This window comes from Cyprinodon variegatus, unplaced genomic scaffold (genome assembly GCF_000732505.1).
Source record: "Cyprinodon variegatus isolate N-32 unplaced genomic scaffold, C_variegatus-1.0 Scaffold143, whole genome shotgun sequence".
Taxonomy (NCBI): Eukaryota; Metazoa; Chordata; class Actinopteri; order Cyprinodontiformes; family Cyprinodontidae; genus Cyprinodon; species Cyprinodon variegatus.
Genome location: NW_015150596.1, coordinates 178,568 through 191,117, shown reverse-complemented (window position 1 = coordinate 191,117; position 12,550 = coordinate 178,568). Strand labels below are relative to the sequence as shown.

At 36.7% G+C, this 12,550-nt stretch overlaps 1 protein-coding gene across 1 annotated transcript in view; it reads left to right on the top strand.

The window, feature by feature from the left end:
- The window catches only part of nphs1 (nephrosis 1, congenital, Finnish type (nephrin)), a 66,527-nt gene that overhangs the window by 24,036 nt on the left and 29,941 nt on the right, over nt 1–12,550 (top strand). Inside the window, exons 3-6 of the mRNA XM_015376849.1 lie at nt 2,733–2,855; nt 3,430–3,511; nt 6,501–6,604; nt 9,186–9,464. Of these exons, the coding sequence (XP_015232335.1) occupies nt 2,733–2,855; nt 3,430–3,511; nt 6,501–6,604; nt 9,186–9,464 (588 nt within the window). The remainder of the gene's footprint in view (nt 1–2,732; nt 2,856–3,429; nt 3,512–6,500; nt 6,605–9,185; nt 9,465–12,550) is intronic.

Below are 12,550 nucleotides of genomic sequence, written 5' to 3'. Positions count from 1 at the left end.
TAACATGTCTGTGAGAGCCAAAATTCTTACTGGTTAATAGACGATCAAATACTTATTGCAAACAATAAAATGGAAATTAATTATTTAAAAATCATACATTGTATTTTTCTGGATTTTTGTTTTAGAATCCATCACTCACAGTTGAAGAGTACCTATGATAAAAATTACAGTCTTCTACAAGCTTTGCAAGTGGGAAAACCTGAAAAATCAACAGTGTATCAAATACCTGTTCTCCCCACTGTAGAAAGATCAAATTGAAGTGTCTTTCTTTGCTTCTCTCTTCCAACTGTCTGTCTCCAGAACTCAACTGTAGAGGCAACTGGGAAGATTAAGTCAAACTAAGGTACCATGTCCACATGGCAACGGCCAGAGTCCTGAAGGCTTTTGCAGTGCAGGTTTCTTGAATTCTATAGCACCTCTTTAACCTTAACTTGACCAAGGAGACAGTTCCAGTGTTGTAGAAGAATTCCTGCCTTGGTCTAATGAAAGAAAGATCAGCCTAAAAAAAAAAAAATAAATAAAGATCAGCCATCATTCTTTAATGAATATAGACCTGTTACCCCGACATGCCAATTCCTGAAGGTCTTAGAGAGACACTTGTTAGCCCATCTGAGCAAGCAAAGAATCAGTATCATGAACACATGCAGTTTGCTTTTCATTGTGTAACTTCAGTTGAAAATGCCATCATACACCTAATTCATCAAAATCATAGGAATTTGAACTAGGCAGACATAACTATGATGATCATGTTATTTGATTTTTTCCCCCCATTCATTTAGTACAATTCAGCCTGATTACAGGGTTAGAAACTCCAGACGACTCAGGTGGTGGCCTTAACAACTGCCTGTATCACAGACTACCTGACAGACCACACTTTGTGAGACTGAAGGTAGTCTCTTATGAGGTAGTCAGCATCATATGAGCACTGCAGGGGATTGTAAGCTCAATCACCATTCCTTTTTACTGTTTGCCTCTAAATTCCAATACAAGAGACTTTTGTTATAATCAGAAATTCTCTGATGACTCTGCAGTTTTATGTCTGTCAGAGATGGAGTACAGAGAGCTGGTGGACTACTTGGTCGCAGTCTGTAATCCTAAATGTAAATAAAACAATTGAGGCAATTGTAGATTTATACTTTGTCATGTGTTGTCGTAGCAGCATTACAACAAATTCCTTAAAGAAGCTTGCGACATTAATAAAGAAGGCCATTTCTGTTCTTGAGACTCCGGTAGAATTCCTGGCATTGGTTTTACAAAGCAGAATTGAATGAAAAACATTATGGAAAATACTGAAATTTCTCTTCAAGACTGTTTAACAATAGAGTGTCTTCAGTCAAAAGCTTTTCTAGATCTGCTACAAGGCAGATCTCTACAAGGGATCCTCCCTGCCAAAAGCTATTAACGTGAAAAACACCTAATCAAAAAAACTCAGTAACAATGTTAAATTTTGGGATTAATAAAAACTATATCATCTTTTTTAATTCAATCTAATTAGATTGAAAATGAAATGAAGCTTAAGGGAAATTCAATCTGGAAGCCTGAAAGACGGCACCTCCTCAAAAGCCAATCATATTTCAAGATCTCTTTCATTTAGCTCCTGGCCTAGCTTCTCTCTCGCACACCAGTGAACGTTCACCCACCTCATCTCCTCCATCTCAGTCCCACTCACCCTCTGGCTTGTTCCACTACCTGTGTCCGGGCCTCTGGAGAAGACCACTCCAATAATTTTCCTAGGTTACTCATCCAAGTGAATGTCGATCCTCAGTATCAAAGTCTTCTGCCAGGCTCCAGCACCAAGTAACTTCTTTCATTCATATTGTAACTGTTGCAAGCGTTCATTTATAAGCGTTTTTCATGCAAAATATTTTTTTAATACTTACCTGTGTTAAGGGTGAACTTTTATTTTAATATGCAACCTCAATGTGTGTGCATGTGATAACACCCCAACGTTGACATTTAAACTTCAGAAGGACATTAGCACGTCAGGGAATAGGTCACAGAAGATAAGCTCGGTTTAAGTTTTTTAAGAAGGACGGTTACACACAACTTCAGGACTAAAGACACCAATGACATTACAGTCTCTCATCATGCACGCAGCCAACAAGTTCTGTTTTGTTTGTCATTTTGTTTATTTTCTGCAATGGTCTGATTCGTTTCAGCATTTTAGCTGACACCGTTATAATGCTGTGCATTTCGTATTTTAGTTTTCACATTTTTTTTTTTTGAAGACTACCTAAATAATAAAAACCTGTAAAAAAGAAAACCTGCTACCCATCGTGCAACAAGAGGAAAAACACATGTCAATATCTGTATATCTGCTTCTATCTCCTTGGGTGGTCTCTGTGAGGTGCCTTGGGGGTTGCATTTGTTGTGGATTGGTGCTATATAAATAAACTGCATTGTATTGAATAAAACTTTTCTAATTGCAGCTTTTCACTGTGTGAGTCTCTCTGGGTTGAATTATACGCAGGTGAATTCAACCAATTAATGAACTTGTAATTGGTTCCACTAGATTGTCTCTAAAGGGATCAGAATACACGTCCATACTTGTACCAGTAACCAGAAATATATGTTCACAATTTTGCACCACTTTGTGGTGTACAAATCCAACAAACTTTTGGATTTGGATCTTTTTCACACAATAGAATATGAAAGACCATGAATTATGAATACTTTTCAAGTTACTGTAATTTGGATTTCTCAAACACTTAATGGTTGTTTTATATCTGCAGTTCCTCCTTCAAAGCCATATTTTATCATGGACGTGAAGACACCCTGGGTGGCAGGGAAAAAGTATAGGATTGAGTGTGTGGCCCCTGACGCAAAACCTGATGCTGATATCTGCCTATATAAAGGTGAGAACATATTCAGGTTAGTTTATATGACAATAACAGTTGGGGGAAATAAGCATTGTGGTCATTTTAAGATATTCTACATTTAGTATTTTTGTAAGTCGTGACCTTGATGTTTAAGAGCAGAAACATCTTAAAGGATGAAATTCAGTTTTTCTGTGTTTTTATTATATTTTTAGAATAGGAAGAGAGACTGTGTGGGAGGATAACCCAAATGTTTAAATTTCCAATTTCTCCCTGACTCTTACAGTATATTTAACAAGTTTCTTCTTGTCCATTTAAGCAAACTGCCTGTTAAAGTACTTGGGGCCAAAACATCACATGACCTGTTGTCTTTGTTTTTAGTGGAAATTAGGTGAAAAGGTTATTTTTTGTATGCATCTTAATCTATTTACAAACATTTAAAGACATCAAAACAGAGGTGGTATAACTATGGCACACAATGATAAATATATTTGCATATTTAACTTGTCACTGCTCAAATTATAGCAATTCCGATGCATCTGACTCCTGTGAACACATCTATAGTGAGTGCTCTTCTTATTTGTGCATCTTCTCCCCACTGTGTCTTTTTTAGATGGAGTCGATCTGACAGGTGCAACGTCTTTTACCACATCTGGCTCAAAGGATAAGCTTCTGAACACGCACGCCGAAGTAACGTATGTGCTCCACCGCCTGCCAGACTCATTCTCCTCTACCAGGCTGTTCAATCTCCCTTCAGCCTGCCTGGGCTCCTTGTTTCCCTTGTTTTCAAAGTGTTCTTATTTTCTCCATCTGTCTTAGCGAATACAATGAATCTCTGTACACACACAAGTCAACTGTTTCTTGGCGTCGCTCGATTGAATTAGCTCCTGTCAAATGCACGAAATTACATTGCAGAAGCGAGACAGAGCTGAACCTCGCAGGTTTACCAGGTGCCTATACATTAAACAGGGGCATAGATTGCTTTAATCCTGCACGTCTCCTCAGTGTCAGAGATAATAACCTCTTGTCATATTCTGAAATAACATTTGTACTGAGGAGCTGTGCTATTGTCTTATTCAACACAGTTGGAACTAAGGTCTTAAGCAATTTTGGTGCTCTTTTTTTCATAATCACAGTGAACATGCAGAGCAGAAGGCCTTGTGGGATTTCAACAGCTGTCATGTACTGTAACTCTGTGTAAAAGGCATAAACTGAATTTCAAACAAGATAAGAATGAAAGCTACTTTAAAGTTTTCTACCACTTCATACTGCACATTTTCTTTTGATTTACTGACGTACAGAATCATCCCTAAGAGATCTTTTCTCCCAGACCAAAAAAGAGGGACCAGCTTGGAATATTGAATTTTGAACTCAAATATTCGCCTGCTACAACTCTTTATTACCATTGAAGCCTTTTGCATTATGCTGGCCTAATGGCTGCATCGACACAACTACTGCAAATTAATATTTCTTCCTTGCATGGCTGATTGTTATATCCTATTGGTTACTGACTTGGATGTTGTGGCCTGAAACCATATGCAGTTTTTATTAATCTTCAGCAGATGGAGTAATTTAATATGGGGTAAGATATCTCTCAAAAACATACGCATAGGTCTCTAATTTTGCCACCATAAATGTCTCACAAGACAGTAAACACAAATAACGTTGCTGATTTAAAATGCCCAACATAGTTTGAAAAATATATCTACTGTAATAATTATAAAATCTCTGTATGAAGTTTAGAGGAAGATAGTTGAGGACCCCAATGCAAAAATGAAAAGGCAGAGAGGATTTATTGCAGATTTAATTTTTATGTAGATGTTAAGAGAAGGAGAAATCCAGAAATAATAAACAGGGAACCAAAACTAGGAGACACAAAGGAGAAATATAAATGAGGAGTAAACCAGCAATGAGGACCTGCAGATGAGGAGTATATATAGGAAAGAATAATGAATGGAATTATTAGGTAATTGGGAGCAGGTGTGTACAGAAGCAGCTGTTTGGAAAGGAGAGGGACAACCAGGAGTAAACAGGGCTTAACTAAAACTAGAAAAGAACTTTAATGAATAAGAAGGTAAATAATACCAATTATTAGGAAACAACGAATGACCAAGGGGGAAAACTAAAGGATAGGAAAATGGACCAGAGATAACTGAAAACACACCACTAGGAAAACTAAAACTAAAGTATTCAAAACATGATATAATTCTTAACAGCGAAAACAGAATAACAAATTCAAGCCTACCAGAAAATCCAAAGTGAAAACTAAATGAACACAAAATCTCAGAACGGCAGGTCATATCAGTCTTAATTTACTGCCTCAGATGATTCAGTATATTATTGCTAACATTCAACTTTTCCACTCGTATGATATTTCTGATTTAGATTTATTTTGTCAACATACTGTTTGAAAAGAGCAGTCAATAGACAGAAGCGGTAAGAAAAAGGAGGAAGTCTGCTTTGAGAGTAATATATCATTTTCACTATTGATTTGTCACTGGTTTGGAAAATTGAAATGGAAGGTGTTTCCTACCTTCTTTCAACACCTTACAATACCTTACTTCTATGCATGTGCAATTTAGAGCAAGAAATTAAGTTGGTCTTGCCTCTACTTGTTTTTTTTAATAATCAGATTTAAAATTAGGCACATTTGACTGAAAGGGGAAATATGGGTTGGATGTTGGTAACAACGGCAATGCGCACAACTTTCTATTTGTTTTGTAGTTTTTACATTTAATTACTTTACTAACTGCAGTGCATCATTATTTGACAATATTTGACAGCAAGCAGGTCTAATTTGGGAGTCATTTTACCCTACTGCAAAATGCTTTGATCCATTTTAAAAAGCAATAATTACTCTAAATAGGTTTAATTTCATCACTGCGAAAAAAAACAACAACATTTTATTCTAATTTGTTTTGAATTATCTGACATCCAATCAAGAAAAAAATGTCCCCAAGCTGGGAAAAAGTTGATACATGATGGAAATCTGATGTCCTGCAGCAGGCAGGTTTTTTGGACCACAGAAATATAAGTACAAACATACAAAAGGTTCTAAAGTACAAAATGGTATAGGAGCAAACTTACTAGCATGCTTAGATTCTTATACTTTTCCCCAGACTTCACTGAGCACTTTTGCACAGCGTAAGCAGGATCACATTTTTGGCTTGACAGTTTTTGGATAATGGTGCAGTGGCTGCTAAACAGATACAAATCTGCTTTGAAACTGTTATTGAAAAGTAAAGCATTTCATTTATTCTTAATTTCCATCTAATCAAATAACTTTATTTTAAAATGTTCTATTCATGTTTTTGCACGTTTGCATTCCTTAAAACACAAATTCTATAGTCCTGTATGAACAAGCGTGAACTTCAAGGACTTACTCTCCTTCTATGTCCGTGATTATTTTTATGTACTTACTTTCTGATAAACAGACATTTTGATCTTTAGTAGTTGAAAACCATAAGTATCTTGTATCAATAAAAATTGTGTTAAGAAAAGGACATATATAATTCTATGTTAAAGAATCTGTAAAATATATGGGCTCTAAATTCAATTACTTTGTTATGAATTTTCTTATACACCTCAATGAATCCTTCATTTTTGATATCAACCAAAAAGATCTCTGTGCACCACAATTTTTCAAAACTTGTGACTCTTTCTGTTCTGTGTTACTTCTAAAAGGTTCACTGCTCTGAAATCTGACAATGGAAGAGAGCTGACATGTCATGCCAACAATGAAGCCACTTCCCAGCCTGTGGTGACCACGGTGACCATGAATGTGTATTGTGAGTGTGCCATCTTATTTCCTCAAAGCATACACTCGTGCAGCTACTGGCACACTTAGAAGTCAAGGCATCCTCAGGGAGACCCAGGGGGCATTCTGTCTTGTGCACTCAGCCTGTGCTATTGGTCCAAGAAGAATTCAACATGAAGGCAAAATCACACCTGTTTAACGAAGGACAGAACAAATAATCTTTAGAAAGTAAACAAAAATAAAATCCACCCTACAGACTCAATTAATGATTAATACAGCACAAGGTTTTCTACTAGTACTCTGAAAAACAGAGCAATTTGCAGTAACATTTTCATTAAATTTGATGTATTGTTTTTGAGACACCTTTAGTCTCACCTTTAAGCAAAATACAATTATTAGACCAGCCCAAATGGATTATACAAGCAAAGATTTTTTTTTTAACAGCATTAGCATAAATAATAGGCTAATGCCTACCAGGGCCACCTCAGTTATGATAATAATAATAATAAATATAGCCTTGACTAATCTAGTAACATTTGTGTTCATCAGCTCAAATTAAATTTAGAATGCACAAAGGCAGAAAATGCCTTTTCCTTCAGACTGTTTTCACAAACTGTCTGACAACATGGAATAAAATTGATGCTACTCAGCACAAAGGTTAGTTGGCACACACGCTGGCACTTTCTCTTATTGTTATTTAATGTCCTTTTTGCTCTTGTTTGGCAGCGCAACAGTGAAAGCTTTTGTTTCTTAATGCATGAAGCAGTGTGACATGGCAGCTACTGTGAAATCTTTATTTTATGGAAAGTTGATAAGCTAAAATAAGATTGTTTTCCATCTTATGGTTATGTTTAAGTAAAGATTTCCAGGTTGAACATCTTTTATCTTCTTTAAGCTGACTGAAACCCTGATTAACCTTCTCAAACTGAAGCCCTTTACGTTCAAAGTATTTTTCTTTTGTCTCCATCATCATATAAATAAAAGGGTCTGTCTGTAGCAAAATGCTAATGTTGCAGAACTTGGGACCTGTGCTGCAGTATTACTCAGTGTGCCAGCCCATCAAAGCCAGTGCGGTGGCCATTTTCTGCCAGCCAGATTGTCAGCAAGGTGGCAATTTATCATGCTGGCCCAGGGTCTGCAGGCTGCTCCCTAAAACTGATTGCAGCAATAACAAAAGCCCATCCTCTTCTAATTCATTTTACTGCATATATTTTATTCAAGCCCAGCTGTAATTTATTCATATTTCATGCTTCCTTATTACTGCTTGAACATCTGTTATTTTGCTTTATGGACACAATGTTCCCCTTAATTCTTAATGCTTTCATCAGATCTGGACCTCTTACCCACAATCATGTTGAATGGGACCACTTTAATGGCTCTCTCCCAACAAATAGGGATACATTGTGCTCAGTCTTTTATTTTAGCCAGGAAGCAATCTTTATTGATGTTACACATTTCCCAAAAAAACACACCAATTTCTACATGGGATCTCACAAACTACACAGAGGATGCAGTCAAGATGTGTATCGGTTGTGGACTTATATGCATGCAGAATTATGTGGAAAAGGTGTAAAACAAGGCTGCAGGATAAAGCAGTTGGTAGGACTGTTGTCTGGTAGCCACAATGTCCGGGATGTGAAACCCGAAGGGGGTGAGGGTGCATGGGGCTTGTGTTTTTACCTTTGCATGCATGGATTTTCTCCTCCGTCAAACCAAAAACAGGACTGTTAGTTTCATTGGTCCCTCATAATCACCTTTAGATATGAGTCTGTGTGTGCATGGTTGTTTGCGTCTCTTTAGCCTTGCGGTAAATACATAAAAAGTAATTAATGGATGATCAGGTGCAGCAGAAACATGAAGGAAAACTACTGGAGAATATTGTGACACGTGAATGAACTGCATAAATATATAGGAATATACAGATTACTACAGTTAAAAAAATGATAGAGGTCCCTATCAAATAAAGCACTTACTGTAAGTCATTCAAGTCCTGTTGAAGAAAAAAAAAGTGTTTTGAGGTTTTCTTTTTAGAAATATAAATCCAATTGATGCAAAGATAAAGGCCTAACATTGCAGGGGGAGTGGGGCCATTAAAAAAATAAAGACCCCACTGTCTTTAGTCCTAAAATGTGCCTACAGTAATACTGACAACCTCAGACCTTATGATACCAGATTAAATCTGGAAAGAAGCAGTTTTAAAAGATCTGAGTTCAAATTTGTTGCAAAACCCATTTAAACAGGAGGACTCAAGGAAAATGTATTTCTGCCGAAGAGTAAAAGCCATGCATTTGCTTTCTTGATTGACTGCAGGCTGCCAAGATAATCCATAATCAAACATAAAATACAGGTATGATTGCTGGCAATAGATAATATTAATCAACAACTCTACCTTAGCTTGTGAGACATTGTGACTCTTTTAAAGAGACAACTTTTTATTAATACTCTTAAATGATACTCCAAATATAGAATGTAGTTAACTGTAGACTAAACAGTCCTCACATACCACATACAGTATAACGCTATAATTAGCATATATTTAAATTGTGATATACATGTCTGTATTTTACTTAACCTGAAGATTTTTCTGCACCATTGTTTTTTCGCCCTGACAGATCCACCCGATCCGCCATATATTATTGGTTTGGAGAGAAATGAGATTATAGCAGGAAAATTGCTTGTGCTGGAGTGTGTGTCCGATGGTGGAAACCCCCTTGCCACTCTCCAATGGACTAAGGTAAATTCTCTTCAACATCTGCTAAATCAAGATGCAAAAAACCCACACTGGCTATATGAGACATTTTATTTCACAAATCCCTTAGCTCTAGGTTGTCAGAATTCTTTTGTAGTTCTGACAAAATCCGAGAAGGTTACATGCTTTTTTTTTTACATGCGTTTTCTTACAAATAAGATCTGCAAACGATGGGTTTGCAATTGTGGACTGAAATGCAAACTAAAACAAGATATTCTACCCTGACTTATTTTTTTGTAAAAAATGTGTCTATATGGTATGTTTCTGTTTGTGCGTCTCAAAACAAGTGCAGAGCAGATCTATAAACAAGGTGGCAAGTAAATTGCGCTTGTAATTCAGCAGACTGTGAGTGCAAACCTTTTTTCATGTTTGCTTTCATCAATATGCAGCTCATATTCTTATGACCAAACTGCATAAATTCAATTTGGGTGGAGGATATGCAAATGTAAACATTTAGCAAGTGCAAAGCATGTGTTGAAAAAAAGGTGCAAAGTTTTTTGCTACTTCTGAAAGCCGGTGACAAACTGACATGCAAAAAAATCTGCAGTCATTGCTGCCACAAAGCAGGCACCGGTACAATGCAAGAATTAAAATACATTCTAAAATTAAGTAAAAACAGTGGACACCAGTCAATGTACAGTAGGGAGATGGTAGAAGATTTTATACAAATCAACCCCCCAGAAAATCACTGTACTTAAATATTGTTGCATATTTATATTAAAAAAAGAAATATGTGACAGCCTGCACTTAGAAATAAGTGTAAATAAAGTGTTCTATTTGTTATATCCCAATAAAGTTTAACCATCATTCCTCCTGGAAGTGGTTCTGCTCAACCGATGTAGATACCAGATCTGTTTGGGGTCCTGTCCCTTCTTATGATGTCAACATATTGCAACTCTACTCGGACAAACTGTATTGCACCCATTTCTTGAGGATTAAATCTCTTTTGGATTCTCAACTTGTTATTATCTATATTTGCTTTTATTTTACATTTCATTGGTGTTCAAGTAACCGAAAGTACAAAAAAATCATGCTCAGTCTTGAAGGTAAGTGCTGCGTTCTAAGACTGAGCTCTGCCGTTCTAAGACTGAGCTCTGCAGTTTAACAAGTTGACTAATCTTATTTTTACTCTTTTTATTAAGATCTGAGGGCAGTGGAGGACAAATGGGACATCTTAAAAAATGACTTCCGTAGAGATTTTAGACAAATAAAACAACAGTTATTCTACTTGTAGAAAATGAACAGTTGTTGACACGAAGTGTAGTGTAGCTTAATATGGCTAACTGACCGAGCTTAAAGAGGCTAACCTGTTAGCTACTGAGCACAGCTAGCTCTACCCAGCTCTCCCACTTTATATCATTGTCTAACAATTACTTTGTTCACCATAAACAGATCTTTTTGAGTTTTATTATCTTTCTGATAAAACGTCATCGGTCGTTAGACCCGCTAACGTTACATATGCTACCGACTCTGCACAACGATGCTGCGTGATGTTAGTATCGCTGTCTGTGCAACCTTTTACTTTTAAGGTAGGCTTAAAACCTTCCTTTTTGATAAAGCATATAGTAAGTGTGCCCCAGGTTATCCTGTTCTAGCTCTATAGTTATGCTGCTATAGGCTTAGACTGCTGGAGGACATAGGGACCCCTTGTTCATCATTCTGCTTCATTCAATCTCTTTATTCTCCCACTCTGCAGAATTTGTTAGTTCGATCTCTAATGTTATGGTTTCTCTGCCTTTTCTCATAGTAGCTTCATCTGGTCTGTTGTTGTTTGGCTGTGACACCATCCTGGAGAGAAATATCAGCTGTGCTGCAGCCATTAACACCTTTGTTTAAAGATGTTGGAGATCAGCCTGTTTTTCAGTGTAGTCCTGTTTCTCTGACTGTGACTGGCTGGGTGTGCTCTCTTCATCCTTTTACATGGGAGCTGGCTTGGAAATCATCTGCCTGGCTGTGTGTGTCCTTGACAGGTCCGCCTGTGGAGCTGGTTTACAGTTACCTTTTATGTTTCTGCATCTTTCTCTCTGTCTGCTTCTGTCTCCTTGAATCCCAGTCGTCCTCGGCAGATGGCAGCTCACACTGAGCCTGGTTTTGCTGGAAGCTTCTTCCTGTTAAAAGGGAGATTTCTTCTCCACTGTCGCTACAATCATGCTTGGTGTGAGGGATTGCCTTCTAGTCAATGAGTTGATGCAATCAACTGGTTTTCCTTAGATAGAAGACTTTGAATAAATTTGACTGATCTGGTGAACTGTAAAGTGACTTGAGATGACATGTGTTGTGAATTTGTGCTATATAAATAAACTGAATTGAATTGCATAACTTGTATCATTACCTTAACTTTCTTTTAAGACAAGACTTGAACATTCGGTAAAGCAAAATCTGTTTATATTAATGGGATAGGACCAAACTGATTTGCATATCTTAGCATTTATGCATCAATCTTTGTAGATCGTCCGCAATGCACCCATTTTTTGCACATAGTTAAATAACATTGTAAGTGCAATTTCGCTCCACTTATTTTGAATCATTGAAGATTAGGCAAACGTAGATTAAACTTATTACTTTTCCCTTTCAATATGGCTAAAGCTTTATCAGAATGGATGGAAAACTGTATAAGGGTTAAAACTTTAAGGTGGATTCTCACTCGAATATTTACTGGGCAGGGTTTATAACATGTAGACCAAAAAGTTCACTGTTGGTCAACAGCTGTGTTTAACAACCACTTTCCACTTAAGAAATGTTCTATAGAGATACGTGTGATAGTTGGCTTGCTAACTTTCTCCCACCTGAGCTCTGGGTCTCTGCTGCTCCTTCAGTCATACAGTCTGTTATGAGATCATAAAAATGTTGGACTTTTTAATGTTTTTTTTTTACCTCAGTTTGCTTTAAACACTGCTTCATGCCTGATTTGAACTATCTTGAACATAGTGATGCTGTTTGTTTTTTCGACTTATGTTATAACTGTCACTTGATAAAAGTATTTAGAGTGACATAAAAATTAAAAAAAGACTACAAGACTGTTTTATTATTTAGGTGACTTATAAGCAGAGGTCTCAGTAAGGAAGTACAAATGCTTCGTTACTGTACTTAAGTACACTTTTTAGGTATCTATACTTTACTCCATCACTTATTTTTCTTCCTACTTCTGACTTCGACTCATTACATTTTCACACAAGTATCTGTACTTTCTCTTCCTTACATTTTTAAAACAAACGTTACTTGTTACTC